Source organism: Osmerus mordax, chromosome 22 (genome assembly GCF_038355195.1).
Source record: "Osmerus mordax isolate fOsmMor3 chromosome 22, fOsmMor3.pri, whole genome shotgun sequence".
Taxonomy (NCBI): Eukaryota; Metazoa; Chordata; class Actinopteri; order Osmeriformes; family Osmeridae; genus Osmerus; species Osmerus mordax.
The window spans coordinates 10,971,878-10,993,647 of record NC_090071.1 but is presented as its reverse complement, the minus strand read 5'-3'; the positions used below and the strand labels follow the sequence as shown (position 1 = coordinate 10,993,647).

Sequence of the window (21,770 nt, the reverse complement as noted above, 5' to 3'; positions counted from 1 at the left end):
ACTCAACCATCCACTCAACAAGCCTGTTGTTGACCACTACCGCCACACATTACAAAGTCACGCTCTCAATTTATGAAATATGAAATCACCACATATACACCATCACAGTAAAGGGCTACCTCAACATGCACTGTCTTGTCACTCCTCACAACCCAGACCTCCGCTTTCACTCGATCACCTCAGTCCATACCGACACTCACAAAGGAGACAGAGGTCAACCATTCTGGAATCCAGCTCTATGCCTCAGCCCCACACAGGTATCCCTTTTTGGCCAATAAAATGACCAGCATCCAAGATTATATACCCCCCCCCCCCCCCCCCTACACACACACACACACACAAACTCTAGTCAAAAGCCATGTTTAATAATTTAATCTTAACATGCAGAAATCAGAAAATACTTTACAACCATGATTACATCAACAGCCAGGTCTTGTAGTGTGCAAGAGGGGTTGGAGTGTGGCCTTAAAGTCCTCGAATAGCTTCAGTCTGAGGTCTTACCTCTCAACCCTCCCTGCAAAAAAGTTAGCACATAGAAAAATGGACTAAAACTGAAGTTCAACAAAACGGTCGTACAAATAACAAAAAAAACAAAACAAAGAACACCTACAGCAAGAACATGTTATTCTATATTAGATGCAGGTCCCTAGGTGGCTCAGTGGTGTCAATGGTGAATGAGAAACATCAGCGAGTCCTTCATATGGTGCTCCTTCATGTCCCTTCTCTAATACTGCATGTGCGTGTCTCCTTTAGCATAGCATCATCACCCTCCTTCAGGTCCTTTGGTCATGAGAGAATACAGGTCCAATCATTTACTCCTCACCGTCCGGACAGGGGTCAGACATAAGGGGAACATTTACTTGTGCCTGACCACCCCCCCCACCCCCAACCTTCTCCTTAGAACAAAACAGCATAGGAATTAGAAGGCGTCAGAGCCATCCCTTCTGACTCCCCGGAGGAGTGGGAGGTCTGGACAGGATGTGATGCGGTGAGGTTTTCTTCGGCGCTGGCGTCGCTCTCCGTTTCTGGGCTCAGAAGAGGATGTCCTCGTTCTTGATGAGAGACTCCACCACCTGCCTCTGGTAGCGGATGTCGTTGAGTGCCGTCATGGCATCCAGGTCTGGTGCCCTCATGAGGGTGGGGCCAAACACGATGCCCAGGTTCTCAGCACTCATCAGGTTCTGCTTCTCCTGCTGGGTCACCCTGGGGTGTGTGTGGGGGGGGGACACACACACACAAGTAAGCATTGATGTGTTTGTGTGAGTATTATGGTGGTGTTGTGTGTGCGTATGTGTATGGTGTTATTGTTAGGTGCATGTGTGTGCATGGTGTTATTGTGAGGTGTGTGAGGTGTGTGTGTGTGTGCTGACCTCTTCAGGTGGCCCATTAGGTGTCTCAGGGTCTCACAGTGGGCAGGAGGTAGCAGCTTCAGGGCTTCATGGAGGGACTCCAGACGCTTGTCAGCATCTGTGATCTCTACACACATAGAATCATATTATCTCCTAGACGCTTTGCAGATGCGCCCCGCGCCCCCCCCCCCCCAAGTTACAACATTCCTTGACACACACATCTAAAGCTGGGGTGAACTCACGTGCAACCTGTATGAAGCGGGGGTAGGCGTCGTAGGTTATAAGAGGGATGGGCAGGTCTCTGAAGTACAGCTTCAGGGCTCCAGTGATGATGTTTATGTCTTCGTACACATTGGCTGAGATGTCTGCCTTCTCTCCGTCTGACACACACACACACACACAGAGAGGAAAGGAGGGACTTTGGCTGGACATCTACACAGTAGACGTTCTAAACCCAAATTGGCGGAGAGGTAAAGGGAGACAAAGAATGAGAGAGAAAGAGAAAGAACAGAGAGATAGTGAGAGAGAGGAGAGAAGACAGATAGCGAACGAGAGGGTGAGAAAGGGAAAGAGTACGAGACAGAGACATGAGGGAGAAGAAAGAGAGACCCGCTGACTCACCACGGTCAAAAGCCAGCTTCACATCTTCTATCAGCTCACTGAACCCTGATATCCTGTACAGACCCTCTGACTCCACCCCTGGGGAAGGACAGACACTGTAAACCTGCTGTTCCCATTATAATAGATCATGCTAAAACAGACAGCAGCCAGCGCCATGTTTGTTTCCAGAATATAGACTGCTTCGAAACAGCCTCCCCCTACCAGACAGCCGTCGGTGGTCGTTTTCCAGGTTATAGACTCACCCCGGGCCTCTATCTCCTGAATGCACATGTCCACCACCATGGGCCTTTTAGTGTTGTGGGCCTTGACCAGCGTGGTGAGGTCACAGCTGTACACCTTCTTCACATGCTTCAGGTCGGGCTGGCAGTCGTTGGGGACCATCTTGGAACACTGCTTGTGGACGTTCAAGCCGCAGTCTAGGCAAAGGGGAGTACGAGCATGAGATACTTTATCTTTCTGTCTTTTACACGGTCCCAAAAACATAGATGCACACAGGCCAAACACTGTTGCCGTGAGATGGTCTGGCTGTGTTCACCGACCCATGGGGCGATGCAGCATGGCATGAAATGTGTCATGATTTTAAGTACATCTGAATGAGTCAGGCCAAGGCTGAAGCCATTTGCATGGGTAACCACTGGGCAAGACGCCTGGTACTAGTTTGAAAAGGCTACGGTAAGCTTAAGCAATGTAGTCTTTTTAAAAGGGGGGGGGGCAGGGCCCCAGACAGTTTCTTACCTGCACATTTGACTCCCTGAGCGATCAGCCCCCACATGAAGTTGGCACAGTACTCACACCAGTGGGGCCCTCGGAAGGTGTGCACCTGGACGTGACAGGACATGGGTCGGTTGAAGAGCAGAGGGTGAGGGAGGGACGGTAAAAAGACAGACAGGGTTGACGGCAGGAGGTGAGGAGAGAGAGGAAGACAGGTTTAAGGTATATAAAACCTGGGTGGGGGGAGGTTGTAGGACAGTCAAAGGAAAGCTAGAAGAAAGGAGAGATAGGAGGAGAGGAAAGGAAGAGAGAGAATACAAGAGAGAGGAAAGGTCGAGAGAGAGAGAGGTAGACAGGTTGTAGGAGGGATATTATATACGCCGTCTTACCTTGAAGTTGTGGACCTTCTCATATTTGGCCATGAGCTCGCTCTCCCTCAGCGTGGCACGTCTCACCAGCGACGTCAGCTGGGAATGTCGTGGCAGAATTACAACCCGTGATATGGTTACGTGCTGAAATGAACTTGTGATTATGAACATGTGTGTTATTCCCTTTGCACAATGTCGAAACGTGTTCAATTTTTGTAGGCCCCTCGGAGTCAGAAGGAAAGGTCAGCTCAGGTTTTGGGGAGCAGAGACTGATATTGAACACACAAAGTAGAACGTAACCACATTCTGGTTGCCAAGATAGGCCCAAAAATGGGCGACTGATACCCACAACAGGATGCAGCTGCATCTGTTTATGTGAGAAAGGGACACTAGAGATAGATAAAGATGTACAAAGTAAATTTTACCCAAACTGAACGGTAGTTTACTCTTGTGAAATTCCCTGGACTCTTAGCTGGGAATCAACTCATTCATGCAGAGGGAGGGGGGAAATTCACTCATTTAAGCCTATAAATACTGTGACCAAGCTGAAAATGTTAGCTAATATATTTTCCTGTATCCTGCTTGAAGCTTCAATAAACCATCAATGCCTTGATTTCAAAGAGCTCCGGAACTCCGTGTCTTCTCTATGATCAATATCTTCTGAATTTGCCACAACATGAACAAACACACTAGTAACAGTCTCACTGGCTGCTATAAAGTAAGTGACAAACTGTGTGGACCTGTATTGGGTTTGCAGGCAGGATAATGATCCTGACCACTTCCTCTCTACAGCTAAAACCACTGTTGCACCCCACCCTTCGAAATAGGGCTGGGCGGTATGGCCTAAAATGTATATCACGGTATAATTTTGATGCATGGACGGAAACGTTATATGTCACAATATATTTGTTTTTCTATTACTTATTTCTAGTCCATTTGTTTGAATAGAATGCAATCCGCACCGCTGCAGCTAATCTACCACACCCGGACGGATTTCAATGGGGTATGGCAGGTGTGTCGCATGAGTTGAATTTTTCTAACTTTTGCAGTGCTTTGCCATGGAAGATGAGCTAATATGTAGATTTCAACAGTACGTTTATGGGATCACAAGAAAACTTAGCTAGCTATAACTAATTATGACATGGCTGACTACTCGATTCTATTGGCCTACAATAAACATTTGACAATTCTAACCAACCACTGTGACAGTAGTCTAGGAAATGTATTCCTAAAGAGAAGACGACGGAAAGAGGGGCCGCAGACAGGAAGTACAGGGGCAGGCAGTCTTCTTCTCTCTAAACTTCACTTCTCTGCAGAGGACAACCCCACCACTGAGAACATTTAGTGTGTACACACACACACACAGAGTACTGCGAGGCCCACGTCTGCAGAGTACACTCATAAGCATCCCACAGCTGTGCTGTAGCTCTCCTTTCCCCTCCCTCACCCTCTCATCCGTGGCATCTCCCCCTTCCGCAGGACAATCAGGTGTGTCGGGGGGCTGCAGGGTGGGGTCCGGCCTCCTCAGGCTGCCCTCCAGGCTCTGGTTCAGAGTTGTGTAGCCCACATGTTCATAGATGGGGTTGATGGTCATCTTGGCAATGTACTCTGCAGCCTAGGATGGACACACACAAACACACACGGGTCATCAGTTGGTTGATTAATTCATGAATTGACTTGTTGGCTGACTAACTCGTGGATGTATTTATCAGTTGACTGAATGTGTTGGTTGGCAGTGACTGACTGATGGGCAGTGTGACTGACTGATACCTTGGTCTCTATGTAGAGGGTTATGAGTCCATCTGTCACCAGGTCATGGATGGACTCAAACCTCTTCTCCCCCACAAAGTGTTTCCCATCGTGGTACAAGCGGAAGTTCCTGGTCTGGTTCCCAAATCTGGAAGACAACACAAAAAGGGAAGAATGAAAAGGGAGAGAGATAGAGAGCAAGTTTGTGTACCGTAGGGCCATGGGCAGAGCTGTTGTACTGTGTGTGTGTGTGTGTGTGTGTTTGTGTGTGTGTGTTTGTGTGTGTGAGAACACAAGAGGGCAGTGTGTGTGTGTACCGTAGGGCCAGTGTGTAGGTTCCAGGTTGTCGTTGGCTCTCTCTGATGAGGTAGCTCCCCTCTGCAACGCTGAGCAGTTGGTCTGCCTCCTCTCTGGAAATCATACCATGGTACCTGGGGGGCACAAACACACGTGTTTATTGCAACCTGGAGGTGCAGTAATGGGCACTTCGGTTGAGTATGAGTACCAGTGTAGTACTGTGTTGTACTGTCTAGTAATTGGTATTGCTGTTTTTCTGTGTTGTCCTGAGTAACAGCATGTAGTTCTGTGTATTTCAGTCTGTTACTGTGTAGTACTCCATTATGCAGTGCAGTATGGCATTTTATTGTGTAGTACTCTGTAGTACTGAATACTACTGGTTAATGAAGTGCTGACTCACTCTCTGCCATAGTGCTTGGGTCTGCTGTCCACCTGAAATTGAATAAGAACATCAGAACATCTAACATCTAGACAGAGAGTATGAGAGAGAGAGAGAGAGAGAGAGATAATGAGACAGACAGATGAGAGAGACAGACAGACAGACAAGAGAGAGAGAGAGATCTCACCTCACAGGTGCATGTGACTCTACGAGGGTGGGGAGCCTCTTGCTGGAGCTGGTAAACTGGTGCAGCACACACACACACATATATACATAATCAGCATATTTAGATCAGCACCAACTTTAGACTCCAGTTCATAATTAAGGGTCAATGTAATCACCGGGGTGCTAGTGAGGTTTAAATGTGTTTATACTTACGGTAGGACTTCCAGACAGGCGGCCTGTACTCATCATGGTCTGAGGGGAAACACAGGATGTGACATAATCATAGAATACATGGGATCAGGCATCATCACACAAACACACAGCTTGTGAGATTTTATAGAACCTTAAAATGAATATGGCAAATCATGAACCTCCTTTGTCATGGGTGAAACTCCTAGAGAACCTAGTGCATTAGTTCATAGGTCTTGTGGATGCCAGAGAGATTCTTGTGAAGTCCAGCTCCAGCTGTCTGCTAACTAGACTAGCTCTGAGGGAGATGCTGCATGTCAGTCAGTCAGTCAGTCAGTCAGTCAGAGGAGCTGTTTCCAGTATATTCTGTTTTGGGGCTTTATCTACAGTGCACTGGTCCTGTTCTCTGCTTCATGCAAATAACATACTGTACTCTTCCACCCGCTCTCTTTTTAAAATATTCGTTGACTCTTAATGCTCTCTCTCTCAAAGAGTGATGTGCGGCACCCCCCTTCCTCTGGTCTGTTAGATTACATTTCTTTATGTTTAGTAAAATAAGTTAACTTGACGTTGTTGTCAACAGATATTTAATACCCTTCCCACAATAATAACGTTCTCTAGGTATTCTACCAGTTAGCCAAGCTAGTGAGACCATACACAAACAACTCTAATGTACTTACCGAACACATTTAAAGCCATATTCTCAGGGCTGATTCACGATTTGCTTACAATCTCCACCAATAAAACGTTGTTACTCTGGATGAAAAGGACGCAGATAACATTAACAGTATTATATTATAGTGCAGGCTCAGAGAAATGTAAATCCCATCCAATGTAGGCTAATACATAGAAGCCACATTTCATGTTTGGTTACAAAGGTTAACGAGATGTTGAATGTGCTGAGATTTAATTCATACCGTTACCTGTACCTAGCTAGCAAACGTTAGCTGGCTATTAACACATACACGCAGACAAAGAGACTAGGTGCGGTGCACAGAAGCATAACCATTGACAGAGACATATTGAATAAAAGGTGAATAAGGGTTCTGTTATTATGTCGTGCACGTAAACACGTTAATACTCACACCACATTGAGAACATTAAATAACATCCAGAACACTACGCTGTCCAACTCCAAGTAGCCATCTTGCATTGTCACGTGACTAGTATCCTGCCCTCCACTCGCCACTCTGGCACTAGACGGTGTTGGTGTCACCATGGTTACGATGTTGGGTGCGGGAGGGGGTGTCCTCGCTCCTCCGATGAGGGGACAAAGTCTGGCAGTAAAACAAGTCAAAACCTTATTCAGTCAAACAAGTTAGTGCTAGATGCATACTTATGTAATTGAATGTAATCTCATTGAGGGTTTTTTGCACTGTCCTGTCATCAGAATGACTAGTGCAAAGTGCCCGTGATGCAGTCGGTGATAACAGTAATGTCAGTGAAACACACAAATAGGCTACAGATTACTTAAACTATAGATAGTTCTTAGTGCACATGAGACAGTTGGTGGCACACGATTCCTGAAATTATAGATAGATAAGTGCAGTGCCCGTGATGCAGCTGGTGATGAGTTATTCTCAGTGGTTTTGGAACCTATATTTCTCATCTCTGAGTACTTGTTAAACCTCATTTATTCTCGTCACTTATGCACATCATAAAAGCTTAATTTAATAATTTCGCATTATTTTAAACAAATTGCCAATAGTTTTAGATATGTTGACTTAAGTTAATAGAATTATACTCTTGAAGCTGGCTCGAACTAGCCTACTAGCTTTTTCATAGAAGAATTTCAGCGGATTTTTTCTAAATTTGAAACCAATCCGAAATGGGTAAACTAGCACCCAATTTTCTTATAGCCTACATCAAAAACAGTTGCCTGGAACTGAGCTTGTGGGTACGAACAGGGCACACGCACAAAGGGAAACATAGCCGATCGCCGATTTATCTGGAGATGACTGAGCACAGGGAGAAAGGGGTTGATAATCTACAATTGCCTGCCCTGCTGTAGCCAGTTTTGCACACACATTAGGGAATCGGGCTATTAATCAGAAGGTTGCCGGTTCGATTGCGGCCGTGAAAAATGACGTTGTGTCCTTGGGCAAGGCACTTCACCCTATACCTCGGGGGGAATGTCCCTGTACTTAATGTAAGTCGCTCTGGATAAGAGCGTCTGCTAAATGACTAAATGTAATTGACGAACATCACTTTCTGTTGTTCTTCCACTTCGCTTTCATCATGGCAGAGTAGGCCTACCCCCGCTCTGTTTTCACACAAATCTTAATAACTAGTGCAATTGACTAATAGGCCTAGTAGCCTACTTCAAATTAAATAGGTCTACAACCACAAAGGTTCCACATTGAGCTTTTTTTTCTTTGCTGGCTTTACATAAAAATCAGCTTCACTACGTCATAGACTGTAATTTCCTGAAAGTCTAATATCTCTCAGATTTTGTCACCTAGCTGCCTCATGGGAGATCTTTAGCGAAACGAAGTCTACTGTATTTTTTCACATAGGTCTATTGTTGTTCGGACTCATTTTAAACTAAATTGTTGCCTGAAGTGTTGGTAAAAAGGCGAAGACATGTTCTTGAGGCAGACTTTGTATCTGAACAGGCTACACATTATTTGAGACTGAGAGCGTTTATAAGTCTGAACAAAAGTTCTCCTGGACTGAGACAGATCTGACGTTAAGGCAAAGACAACGATGGAAGCCCATGGTAGTTCAGGTAAATGAACTCTGATTACATCTGAATATGGTAAAATATCCCCTGTATAAAATGTAAAATGACCTTGTATTAATCAATTTAGATCCTTACAATTTGAATGTGAATGGCAGGTAACTCGATCCATCTCTCAGAGATGAGGATTGTGCTGCTGGGGTGGATAGGTGCAGGGAAGAGTTCATCAGGGAACACCATCCTGGGTAGAGAGGAGTTTAAGCTGAGGACAGCTCAGTGTGTGAAGAGACTGGGAGAAGTAGCAGGGAGACAGGTCACCGTGGTTGACACTCCAGGATGGTGGAGGGATCTCCCTGCAGAGTACACAACTAAGATGGTTAAACAGGAGATTGTACGGAGTGTGTCTCTGTGTCCCCCAGGACCCCATGCCCTCCTCCTGGTCATACAAGGAGGGGGTTCATTCACTGAGAAACACAGATTATCAGTAGAGAAACACCTGCAGCTTCTTAATGAGAGAGTCTGGAGTCACACTATAGTGCTGTTCACCTATGGGGACTATCTAGGAGACACAACCATTGAGCAGCACATTCAACAAGAGGGAAAAGCTCTCCAGTGGCTTGTTGAGAAATGTAGGAACAAGTATCATGTCCTCAACAATGAGAACAGGGGTGATGGCTCTCAGGTCACAGAGCTGCTGGACAAGATAGAGGAGATAGTAGCAGGAAAAAGAGGAAGACATTATGAGATCGGGAGAGGAATACTGGACAAGTTAAGAAAGTGGAGGAGAACAAAAGAAGAAAAAACAAAAGAAAGACAGAAGGTGCCAAAACAGAGAGAGATCCATCAAACAATAGGTGAGTTGTGTTTTTCGGTCTCAAGGAATGTGCAGTGAAAATACGTGGTTGTAATACAAAAGTTGTTTGAGAGACATCACCCTTTTGTCTCTTAAAACTTAATTCCTCATTTATCTTTGAATTGTTATCATCTTAGAATTGTTTTTAGCAGAAGGCCCATTGTCGACCATTTCACCAAAAATACAAGTGGTTTAGGTAAACTAATATAAGACTTTCCATAAAATATTATTCTACTTTTGCCAGCAAGGAAATACTGTATGTATGTATTTTGTATGGGCTCTCATGTCAAAACTCCCACTCTTTTGATGCTGCACAAAGCCCACTGTCTTTTTAAACATCCAAATGCTCTTCTGTTTAAGTTCACTCTCCGACAAGTAAGACAATTAACAATGAGACAAAATAACAACAATTTGGTGTGAACAAAGAGCACAGCAGTAATCTGCAATATTGAATTTGAGGGGCACAACTGATAGTGGACAACTGTTTACAATGTTTCTCTCTCTGACAGGTGACTCTGTCCATCTCTCAGAGCTGAGGATTGTGCTTCTGGGGTGGAGAGGTGAAGGGAAGACTTCATCAGGAAACACCATCCTGGGCAGAGAGGAGTTTGACCTGAGGACAACTGTTGAGTGTGTGAAGAGAGAGGGAGAAGTTGCAGGGAGACAGGTCACTGTGGTCGACACACCAGGATGGATAGGGAGTGTACCTGTAAAGGGCACTACTGAGCTGGTTAAAGAAGAGATAGTACGCAGTGTGTCTCTGTGTCCCCCAGGACCCCACGCCCTCCTCCTGGTCATAATGGGGATGGTTTCATTCACAGAGGAAGATGCAAAATCTGTAGAGCAACACATGGAGCTTCTCAGTGAGAGAGTCTGGAGTCACACTATAGTGCTGTTCACCCATGGGGACAATCTGGGAGATACAACTATTGAGCAGCACATTCAACAACAGGGGAAGGCCCTCCAGTGGCTTGTTGAGAAATGTGGGAACAGGTATCATGTCCTCAACAATAGGAACAGTGGTGATGACTCTCAGGTCTCAAAGCTACTGGACAACATGGAGGAGATGGTGGCAGGAAACAGAGGAGGACACTGTGAGATGGACAGAGAGATACTGGAGAAGATACAGGAGAGAAGGAGGGCAGAGGAAGAACGAGCACAGGACAGGCTGGTGAAAATGCACAAACAGAGAGAGACTCTCAGATCACTAATGGGTGAGTTTATCCCACATTTACATGCATTCAATTAGCGGACGCTTTTATCCGAAGTGATGTGCAAATATTTCACCTTCTTGCAAAGTGTAACATCTAAACTGCATAGTGCATAGAAACATATTTTGTTCTCCACCACAACCTCTGTGGGAGCAGATGCTTCATCTCCACAAAAGGTGTGGCATCAATTCAGGTCTGGCATCTATACACTTGTTGTCAGTCAGCTGAGAGGAGAAGAGAAGTTTCATCAGACAAGAACAATGACTAGATCTAGGAGGCAGCAACATCTATATGAGGCAGGTAGATCAGAGAGCTCAGTAATGTAGAGAGATAGAGATAGAGAGAGAGAGAGAGAGAGAGAGAACAAGGATAATCACAGAATGTGATACAGAGTAGAACAACACACAAAAACAGTTCATATGTCCCCAGCCAGATATGTGCCCCCCTTATCTACAGTAAATCCATAAATGATTGAACTCCAAAGTATCATAAAAATATAGTGTGAATGATGACAGTCTAGATGTAGGGTAACACAGATGTAATAGTTTTAGAAATGTGTTGTAAGCAGAAAGTGTTTCATAACTGCAGTACACAATTAAACGGACAGATTATGCTAAATTAAATAAAAAAGAAGAAAATCCTTGTATCCATATAGCTATTTATCCATCTAGATAAATAGCTATTGTGTGACGAATAAGCCGAGTGCGATCTAGCTCCATTGTATAAGAGAGGCAGCAGACATCTCTTTGGCCGATATCTCCAAAACTCTGGAACTCAAACCAAAACAATCTAGATAAATACATAGTACTACGGGTAAGATTAAAAAAAGATTTTGGATTATTGGTTGAACCTTCAACCTAGAGATTGGAATTCATGTATATAAAGGTACAGAAAATAAATCCTCCCATTTTGCCAACGCCTCACTAGTCATTCTCTCTCTTCTTATCACTCCATCTGCAGGTCACTGCCTCCATCTCTCAGAGCTGAGGATTGTGCTGCTGGGGTACCGTTACGCAGGGAAGAGTTCTTCAGGAAACACCATCCTGGGCAGAAAAGAGTTTGACCTGAGTACAGGTGCTCAGTGTGTGAAGAGAGAGGGAGGAGTAGCAGGGAGACAGGTCACTGTCATTGACACTCAAGGATGGTGGAGGACTTGCCCTGTAGAGGACACTACTGAGATGGTTAAAGAAGAGATACTATGCAGTGTGTCTCTGTGTCCCCCAGGTCCCCACACTGTCCTCTTGGTCATACAGGGAGGGGGTTCATTCACTGAGGAGGAGGCAAATTCTATAGAGCAACACTTGCAGCTTCTCAGTGAGAGAGTCTGGAGTCACACTATAGTGCTGTTCACCTGTGGGGACTATCTGGGAGATACAACCATTGAGCAGCACATTGAGACAGAAGGAAAAGCCCTCCAACAGCTTGTTGAGAAATGTGGGAACAGGTACCATGTCCTCAACAATAAGAACAGTGGTGATGGCTCTCAGGTCACAGAGCTGCTGGACAAGATAGAAGAGATGGTGGCAGGAAACAGAGGAGGACACTATGAGATAGACAGAGAGATATTGGAAAAGATTGAAAAGGTAGAACTGTGGAGAAGAACTTCAATAGAGAAAGCAAAAGAAAGAAGGATGAAGGTGCAGAAACAGAGAGAGATCCACCAAACATTTATATGTGAGTTGTTTTGTTTTAATGGAGCAATCACGCTCATTTACAATAATTGGAATAATTGGAACAGGTGAAAGCCCAGTTGGGAGTTTATTGAAAAACAAAGGATAAGTACCAGTGGCGGCTGCTGGTCTTTCAAAGAGGGGAAGCTCATTTTCGGCCTACATCCTAAAAATGTTTTATTTATTTGGCTATTCACTGGCTAGTTCACCCCTACGACACTAGCCTAGCCTACTGAATGAATGAACGAACGATCTAACAAAACAATATTAATCAAGGAGGAAATGTGGAAATTAGGTTAAACTGAAACAAGGAACGTGGTGTATAATTGTATGAAATGTATGATGAAAATTGGTTAGCAATTTCGCCTAGCAAATACCAAGAAATAGGTTGATGCAGCTTCGGTGACTTTTTGTAGTACAAAATTACTGTCAATCAAAAGGAGACGCAGTCTTTCGACAGACCCTCCAATCATCACGCGGAAGCTCAGCGTCCAGGCCAGCCCACTCCTCCATTCACCCCCAGAGACGCTGAGCGTCCGAGGCGGGACATAATCTCAGCATTCATCCAATGACCGTATAGTTTCGAAGCACTGAAAAAAACTGTTAAAAGCAGCCCCATTGAAGTCCATGGAAGCTGAGCTTCAACATGGAAATGCATTGTGACGCTACGGGAATGTATGAGAAGGAAATCAGTCAGTCGACCTGCTAATATATGTAGCTGATTCTGAAAGAACTTCGATATGAACGTGTTCTAACGCATTTAAAATGTTAACACAATAGTAAATATTTGACCATTAATTTTATTTTATTTTAGGGGACGCTGAGCTTCCCTTGCAGTTTTAAAGGAATCGCCACTGATAAGTACTGCAGGTCCACACATGTATCCATACCTTACTGCTGGGAGGAGAGATGTGAGGTCTGACCGGATGTGGTCTCATATACAATCGAAAAGACATTCAAATTGAGACAATATAGCATCAAATAGAGTGTGTGAACAAAGAGTAATCTGCATTTTGGAATTTTAGGGACACAGCTGGTTAGGGGACATCTATTTACATGGTCTCTCTCTCTGACAGGGGAGTCCCTCCATCTAACTGAGCTGAGGATTGTGCTGCTGGGGTTTAGAGGTGCCGGGAAGAGTTCTTCAGGAAACACCATCCTGGGCAGAGAAGAGTTTGACCTGAGGACAGCTGCTCAGTGTGTGAAGAGACAGGGAGAAGTAGCAGGGAGGCAGGTCACTGTGATCGACACTCCAGGGTGGTGGCGTGATTTCCCTGTAGAGGGCACTATTAAGCTGGTTAAAGAAGAGATATTACGCAGTGTGTCTCTGTGTCCCCCAGGACCCCACGCCCTCCTCCTAGTCATAGTGGGGGTGGTTTCATTCACAGAGGAAGATGCAAAATCTGTAGAGCACCACATGGAGATTCTTGGTGAGAGAGTCTGGAGTCACACTATAGTGCTGTTCACCAGTGGGGACAATCTGGGAGACACAACTATTGAGCAGCACATTCAACAAGAGGGGAAGGTCCTCCAGTGGCTTGTTGAGAAATGTGGGAACAGGTATCATGTCCTTAACAATAGGAACAGGGGTGATGGCTCTCAGGTCACAGAGCTGCTGGACAAGATAGAGGAGATGGTGGCAGTCAACAGTGGAGATGTGTTCTGCCTGGAGGGCATCAGAGATGAAGAGCAGAGTTCTGAGTGGAAGATACCATTTCTGCCTGAGAGGAGGATTAGGAGCATAGATGATCCTCCTTCTTGTGAGTTTGACATTATATAGTGATAAAGTAATGATAATGTAGTAATGAAGTACGTAATGATAATTTAGAGAATATATTGTAACTGTATCGTGAGTAACGCAGATTGCCAGTAGAGGCAGTGGACACTTCTACATTTACATTTAGTCATTTAGCAGACGCTCTTATCCAGAGCGACTTACAGTAAGTACAGGGACATTCCCCCCGAGGCAAGTGTCTTGCCCAAGGACACAATGTCATTTTGCACGGCCGGGAATCGAACTAGCAACCTTCGGATTACTAGCCCGTATCCCTAACCGCTCAGCCACCTGACTCCCTTCTAGTTGGGGTGAAGTAAGTGATTCAAATGAAACCTGTCAGATTTGAGTAATACAGTATAGCCAAGTTTAAATTTCATTATATTTTTCAACATATACATTGTGTTTTCATAATCTTAGAATGAATCACAGAATCACAATTCTTTCATGTAAAACTTTGTCCCACCTGTAATATATATTCAATCAAATTTTATGTTAAGTAGTTATAATGACACCTAGAACACTTGGTGCTGTTGATAACGAGTGTTGTTGTTCTTCAGTGAGTGGGGCCAGCAGAACAGAAACCACCAACAACTCTGAAGACATATCTGACTGGGGGTCAGAGGCTGGATCACGATCTGACGGTAAGACCAGGGTCAGAGGTCATAGAGGGTCATGTCTACTGAGGGTAGGACCAGGCTCAGAGGTCATAGAGGGTCATGTCTAATGAGGGTAGAACCAGGGTTTGTGGGACTGCTGACCCTCCTCAGTCTAGCCTCTGGTGTTCAGTGTGGTCTGGTCCGCTTTTTCCACAGGGAGTGGCGATGACGGATCTGAGTGCCAATCTCTGAGAAGCTCTGCACATGACTCCGCCTATGGCTCTGACACTTCCTGTCCGTCACGTCACCTGACCTCAGTGGTGAGATCAGCCAGATCTAGGACTGGTGTGAGGTATGCAGATGAATCCTGGAGTTCTTGAGACAGCTGTATCTTTACCTGGTCCATTCAGTCAACACTGTCTTCCCTCCGTCTCCACAACCCAGGAAACACCTGCTAGCTGGAGCCACTCTGAGTTCTACACCAGAGGAACTTGTAAGAACAATAGAACAATAGTACACATCGCAGTACAGTACTTTACACATCTACTATTTAGATCAAAAGTTTGGCAATATAAAGTACTGTGATGTATTTTTGTCAAATTGTAGATCTGCTCTGTAACATGAGAGAACACTGGACGGGTCTTGGTTTGATCAAGTATTTCTCTGTATTCCAGACTCCGACTGTAGTGACTCCAGAAACTGCATTAGAACTCACAGAAACCTCATACAGGTGATCCTTCCAGCCACTAACAACATACTATCAGGGTTCAGTGGTATTGTCCCAGGTGTTTCTGCAGTAGTGAGTGAGCTGGTTCTGCTGTGTCCCCAGGCTCTGCTGCCCTCAAGCAGGCCTGTTCCAGTGCAGTCTGACTGGCCTCATGTTCCTGATGGAGGGCCAGGGTGAGGTGCTCTATAGGACTGTCCAATGGGACCAAGGTCTGCTGTACTCCACAGGCCGCTCCCCTGCTGGACCCCTGTTCACCATCGACTGTCCCCAAGGCTCTGTCTGTCAGCTGCACCTCCCACACTGTGAGATTCTCTCTGGTGAGTTACACCTAGAAACATCTCACCCAGCAGACTGTATGTGCTTGACTTCTACCTGTCCATGATAGTCCTATCCTAGACTGTCTATTATAGACAATGAGGTAACACAGTGAGAGTGACAGGTTAATGTGTTTCAGGAGAGGGGCGTGAGGTGCTGTCTGTGGCTCATGTTACTGGAGGCAGCGTAGAGCTCGTGCCTCCACTGAGGGTGACAGACTCTCATGTGGTGGTGGATGTGACAGACCTGTCCCTGTGGGGCCTGGTCAGGTGGTTTCTACCCTCCCTCACCATCAAGGGCCAGGTGCTCCTCTTCCTCCAGCAGCTGAGCCCCATGTATACCATCCTCAACGTGATGGTTCTGCCCAGCAACGTGCCTCTCTCTGAGGTAAACATCCCTGCTCCACATCCACAGTGACCTGCTGGAATCATGATAGTCTTCAGGGAAGATAGTAGCCTCCTCTGTCTGGTTGCAGGTGAGGGAAAAACAGGAGGGAACCACCTACCTGCGTGTCAGTTCTGACTGCCGGCTAGCTAAGGGGGACAGGTACAGTCTCACCTGTCATCTGGAAGAGACACCCCGGATACAACCAAAGGTAGGTGACTCATTGGGTTACACTAGTTCCAACAATGTGGTTTCAATATTGTGCTACAGTAGATGCTGACTCATGACTGGGTTCTTCCCTGTTCCAGTGTGTTGAGATGGACTGGAGCTACGGATCCAACTACCACCCCACCTTCCAGGTGTTCCTGCGCCCCGTCACACAAGAGGTGGAACTCAGCCTGTTGGAGGGGAGGCTGGAGGGGGTGGAGGTGTGGTCGGGGCTGGTCCCACTGATAGGTAACACCAGCACCACGAATTAAATGTGTTTGTAAAACTTGTTGGTTAGTAGGGTTGTTGTCATAACAAGTAAAGGTGAATGAGTATCTGACGTGAATCTTTAGTCTGTTAACTGAGTCTGCTGCTCTGGAGGGTTCTCTCCTTGGTAACGGACTGATGATGTCACTGACTGGTTGCAGGTGCTGCTGTCACCGGGACGACAACATCTGAGGGACCGTCTCAGCGGGCTCAGAGTGAACGTGCGGAGCAGCAGCTGAAGGCTGTGAGGTCAGAGTTTGTGAAGCGTGTGTCGGTCCCTGTGCTCAACAGCCTATTGGACGAGTTCCGTCAGCATGGAGTCATCATGCAGGAAGAGGAGGAGTCTGTCAAGGCCATCGCTGAGAGGGCGGAGAGAGCGCGCCACGTCATTGACGCCGTGCTGAACAAAGGAGCTGAAGCCTGCCGCATGATGACATTGTTCTTACTTGAGCAGGACTCCTTATTGAGCACAACAATTGGTCTAAGATAGTGGCTGTACGGGGGGGGGGGGGGGGGGGGGGTGAGGGGATGTCTGGACACCATTTGTGCATGAAAACAGGGATTTGTGATGTTAATCACACTCAGATAAGCCATTGCCGTATCTGTTAATATTTTTTGTTTTATTTTTCACTCAGGTAAATACTACTGTAACTAAAGTCTGTAACGATCTGAGCAAACATACTCCAGCCTGTCTTCAGCAATCGAGTTAGCTGTCCTAATTTGTATTCAATAGTTTTCTCAAATGCAAGAAATGTTTAAATAAGGATCAACTTGGCATGGCATCAACTATTTTCTTTGATGAATCTGACCTCCTCAATCAGGTTTCCTTCACTTCAGAGTGCTTCAGGTTAGTGTGCCCAGGCATACTACATCAGAAAACTTGCAGACTAATTGAATAGGTGAAACTGTTTAATGTAAATGTTTACATGGGACCCCTGCAAAGTATGGTCTAGCAGTGAATGAAACCTGTGTTTATGTTAGCTTGGCGCTGGTACTAGATTGGAGATATATGTGCCTCATCAAGTGATCCTCCATCAGTACTTCTGCTGAGACATTTGGTCCGCCTATCTAGGATCTGATGCCAAGTCTCAACTGGAAACTGTCACTAGCTACTGTTCACATGCGCTTACAACCATCCCCTGATACAACACTGCCACACATATTAAATAGTGAAATACATGTACTTTAATTCTGTAATTGATTACATTTTACAATACATGTTTTTTCTTTTGTCGGCCGTCAACAAAAAAAAATAGGAAAATGTACAATGTTGTGACACCACTCAACACGGAACGAGTTTGGTTGCCGGAGTAAAATTAGTAGTCACTTCTATAGGCCCAGGGTCATGATGTTCATCTGCAGAGGCCAAGCTGTTTACATGGCGAAGAGGATAAGGAACGCCACCATGAGACAGAAGAGACCCATGGCCTCAGACAGAGCGAACCCCAGGATGGCATAGGAGAACAGCTGCTGCTTCAGGGAGGGGTTCCTGGGGAGGGAGGTGTGTGTTAGAGGCAGCCACCTTACAGTTGATCAAGCTCCCCCTGCTAACTCTTCCCCTGCAAACCCTCACCTGCAAATAATCACCCCTTTCCTGTTGCTGCAAACCCTCCTTATTTTGGTTTATTTTGTTACTGTATCACTGAACAGTTCCAGTATTGTGACATACAAATACAGTATTAAAATGGAAAATGTGTCCAAACTTTTGACTGGTACTGTTTATAAGCACAAACTGAACCCTCCTGGTGGTGCTGGTCGAGAAGGGGGTGGTTACCTGGCATAGCCTATGATGAGAGAACCAAACACTGTTCCGATTCCAGCCCCGGATCCGGCCACTCCAACTGTGGCGGCGCCAGCGCCAATGAACTTGGCGGCAGTGTCGATGTCTCGGCTCACAGCACTGGTCTGGAAACCTCTAAGCGCAACCTGGGACATGTAGCTCTGTGGCAGGAGGGCTGCATCGGACTGCAAAACAAACACCCAGAAAGACGTCCCAAGTCAGACTTCACCTTTGGACTGGACTGTAATAGAAGGTCTGAAAGAACCTAGATAGTAGCAATCACGGCAGCCAGCAGGCAGACAATGATACAGACAGGCTGGGAGAGAGACACACAGGAAGTCAGAAGCTGACAGGGACAGAGATGCAGACAAAGACAACCATACAGACAGGCAGATACACTGGCAGAAAGACTGAAAGCAGGCTTGTAAATATAAGGGACAGAAATACTGGCAAACAGAGACCAAGGGACGGACAGACACTTACCTCTCCTGTCCTGGCATCTGGCCTTGACAGCACTGATGCAGACAGGGGCCTGTACAGTGCCCTGGATCCAGCACGAACCTGTGTGCATAAAGACAACCAAAGACATTCATACACGGTTTAAATGTGGCAGTCTCTACGTGCACATTGCTTAAGAACCTAAGTGATAAGATCAAGTTGCCTGCACTGAGACCTTCTTCCCGTCATGATTAAAAACATGTTGAAGTGGACGGTCAAGGTGAAAGCAGCCGCTCTACGGGGCAGGTCAACGCTGAGAGCTTTGGCTTCCACCGTTGTGGACCGAGTGGGCGGGCCCTCCTAGTACATGCTCACGGTTAGCTACCAGCTAGGACATTTAGAGGAGAACGGATACCCAACACCGTTGGACAAAATTGTTTAAATGCATGGATATCTGTGCCGCCAAGTCGTACATGTATGCTAAAATGTGCCTTAATGCATTTTACCAATGTCCTCGGTCAACTAGTCAGCATAAGCCGGCCAAATCACTGTCAAAATAGGGCTCCAATCAGGGCCCAATACACTCAACACATCAAACAGGGAAAGCTTGTAGTAACGATTGATGTTGATGAGACCACAACGCTAGCTGCCTATTTATTTAGTCATAAATAAATCTTTAACCAAGCACAACGGTTGATCGTGTGATTTTTCATAATGACCTTGAAATGGGAGAGAAAGCTCAATAGCCAGCCAGCTATCTAGCTAGCTACCAGCTGCAACCTAGCTAGCGCTTAGCTTCCTACGATTACTAAATAGTAATATATGCAGACACGGTGACAATATCAGTTTATGAATTGGACAGGTCGAATACAGTTCAGCATGCACACTGTAGGCTACATTGCATGTACTTATTCATTTAGCTTCCCAGTGAACAAGTAATATATGCAATGACAGAATTCAGTAGGGCCCTCAACTAAGGTTTGACCGGAATAGCTAGCTAGAAAAGCTATCCACATTAAAACAATTTTGACACTTCAACTCACCAGTGCAGGCGTGGAGACGAACTTCGCACAGGCGTACATATTGCTTTAATGCGTTGACTGATACAATCAACTAGGAAACTGGCACCTGTATTGGTCTCTGTAGAGGAGAGAGAGCAGTTTAAGGTCAATAGATTTCAGTGCTAAATCACAGAAGCAGCCTTTCAATAACTTGTATATATATGCAGAACAGCAGTCTTTACATATGCTGTATGTCAGTATTGCAGCAATAGCTACCCAGACAGAGGATGATAAGCGATTATTAAATTGAGAGAACACAGATCTCCATTTGCATCCCCTTCACTCACCGGCTGCAGAGGTCGTACCGCTGAAATGCAACTGCGCATGCCCGTTCCAAGCAGTAGACTCGAATCCCGGATGCTCGCTTTTACGGCAAAGGTCAATTAAAACTTCAATGGAAAGTTATTTATCATTAAGTCAAGAATTCAGTTATACAAATACTCTTAAGTTGTGTAGTCATTGATATAGGCTAAATGGTAACAATTGTAATCTGTATTATTACATAATAGATGCTCCCGTCCCGGCCTTACACAGCCACGGAAAAAGACACACAGAAGGCTGTTTTTATTTTATTTTATCTCTCATATCAATTCATAATATTGTCCTCATTGTATGTCTGAGTAATTTGAGGATTTATTTACAATGCAATTAAAGCCTACGTACACTGTATACGTTTCACATACAGGGGGCAGCAAAAGACTATTCATTCATCGTCTCCCTCCCTCCTAAGCATCACTGGAAATATCTCAGAATGGACCCATCCTACTTCACTGAGCCTACCTATCCAGTTTAGTGTGTGCTACCGGGAACGGAACGGCATTGACAGCGGACGGGATTTGATCCGGTGTCTTCAATTCGTGTCCGCCTCCTCGCTCCACTGGGCCGTCAGTCTTTCTGAGTTAATAAGGCTCTAATGGGCGGTGCGACCAGGGCAGAGAGCCGCTTGTCAATCGCAAAAGGCAGCGTGTCTGCTGAGCCGCGGACAAGGTGCTTGTCTCACATCAAAGCCTTGCCAGTTACATCATGCAGAAAGAGAGAGAGAAAGAGAACCATATAGCATATGTGTGAGGGGAGATAATGAAAGAGTGTAAGTAAAAGAGGGTGAATAAAGAGAGAAAGAAAGAGTATGTGAGAGAGATCGTGTCTCCTATCAAGATTTTGTCATCTACAGGAGGGCAGCTGAGAAGGGTAAAGGACTTGACCTAATCCCTCTGTTAACATTCAGACAGCTAGACATCTCTCAACTGATCTGTTCCACCTGCCTAGCCTCATTCTCTCCCCCTGCCAGAAGTGTGTGTCTTGTTAATACATCTTCTCTTTTCTCCAGTGTTGACTGTTGTGCATATTGTGGAGATCTTGGGCCAGGACTTTGTGCTTGTGTGTGTTTCTGTGAGTATACCAATCATGCCATGGCAGCCTAAGTTAAGGGCTTCTCTCAGTCTGTCATTAGAGGAGAAAAAGAGGTAAAAGGAATAGAGTGAGAAGGATGGAATAAGAGAGCGAAGAAGAGGAAATTCCTTTCTGAGCCTGTAGCTCCTAGTTCTCGACCCAAAGGTCCCTTTGCTGCATTGTGGATAAGTGGCTTCCTACCTCAAGGGCTGCTTCCTGTGAAGAGAAGGTGAGGCTAGAAGGGGTGTGGCAATGAACCCATAGAATCACCATCTGTAGCCACAGCTGCTCTCTCTCTACTGTACGATGTGCCTGTGTGTGTGAGCCTCTCGTCGCAACATGTGCATGTTGGTGCATGTCACTAGTCTCATTACCAGGTTACACGCGAGTGGGAACATATTGCGATCTGAACCACGCCAGTGAACACTCCGAGAAGCGGTTACCCCAGACAGCTTGTCCTCCTAAGATCACTGGTTCATATAGGGGGGCTTACCTGGTGGGGACAACCTACTCCAGCTGCAGACAAAAGTGGAGGGAAGGATTGGAGAGAGATTTAAATGGGTGTCTCCAGACATGACAGGCATGCC

General features: G+C 45.7%; 4 protein-coding genes across 4 annotated transcripts; 2 read left to right on the top strand and 2 right to left on the bottom strand.

Moving 5' to 3' along the window:
* Positions 1-389: 389 nt before the first annotated feature.
* LOC136965909 (N-chimaerin-like) lies at positions 390-6,978 on the bottom strand. The gene is made up of 15 exons (XM_067260211.1): positions 6,914-6,978; positions 6,509-6,584; positions 5,853-5,891; positions 5,662-5,717; positions 5,496-5,527; positions 5,116-5,229; positions 4,820-4,946; positions 4,497-4,664; positions 3,071-3,148; positions 2,706-2,790; positions 2,213-2,386; positions 1,971-2,048; positions 1,592-1,729; positions 1,371-1,476; positions 390-1,203 (listed from the first exon to the last, which is right to left on the bottom strand). The coding sequence occupies exons 2-15, from the start codon at positions 6,525-6,527 to the stop codon at positions 1,032-1,034; spliced, it is 1,386 nt and encodes a 461-aa protein (XP_067116312.1). The 5' UTR covers positions 6,528-6,584; positions 6,914-6,978; the 3' UTR covers positions 390-1,031.
* A 1,681-nt stretch (positions 6,979-8,659) lies between these two features.
* LOC136966502 (GTPase IMAP family member 8-like) lies at positions 8,660-14,022 on the top strand. Its single transcript, XM_067261007.1, has 4 exons — positions 8,660-9,362; positions 9,871-10,575; positions 11,533-12,246; positions 13,319-14,022. The coding sequence occupies exons 1-4, from the start codon at positions 8,660-8,662 to the stop codon at positions 14,020-14,022; spliced, it is 2,826 nt and encodes a 941-aa protein (XP_067117108.1).
* Positions 14,023-14,691: 669 nt separating this feature from the next.
* Positions 14,692-17,005, top strand: LOC136966501 (uncharacterized). The gene is made up of 6 exons (XM_067261006.1): positions 14,692-14,704; positions 14,832-14,967; positions 15,445-15,659; positions 15,800-15,921; positions 16,350-16,497; positions 16,677-17,005. Exons 1-6 carry the CDS (start codon positions 14,692-14,694, stop codon positions 17,003-17,005), a joined length of 963 nt encoding a protein of 320 aa, XP_067117107.1.
* A 672-nt stretch (positions 17,006-17,677) lies between these two features.
* atp5mc3b (ATP synthase membrane subunit c locus 3b) lies at positions 17,678-20,062 on the bottom strand. The gene is made up of 5 exons (XM_067260766.1): positions 20,011-20,062; positions 19,777-19,873; positions 18,779-18,856; positions 18,290-18,480; positions 17,678-18,004 (listed from the first exon to the last, which is right to left on the bottom strand). The coding sequence occupies exons 2-5, from the start codon at positions 19,813-19,815 to the stop codon at positions 17,890-17,892; spliced, it is 423 nt and encodes a 140-aa protein (XP_067116867.1). The 5' UTR covers positions 19,816-19,873; positions 20,011-20,062; the 3' UTR covers positions 17,678-17,889.
* Between the last annotated feature and the right edge of the window lie 1,708 nt (positions 20,063-21,770).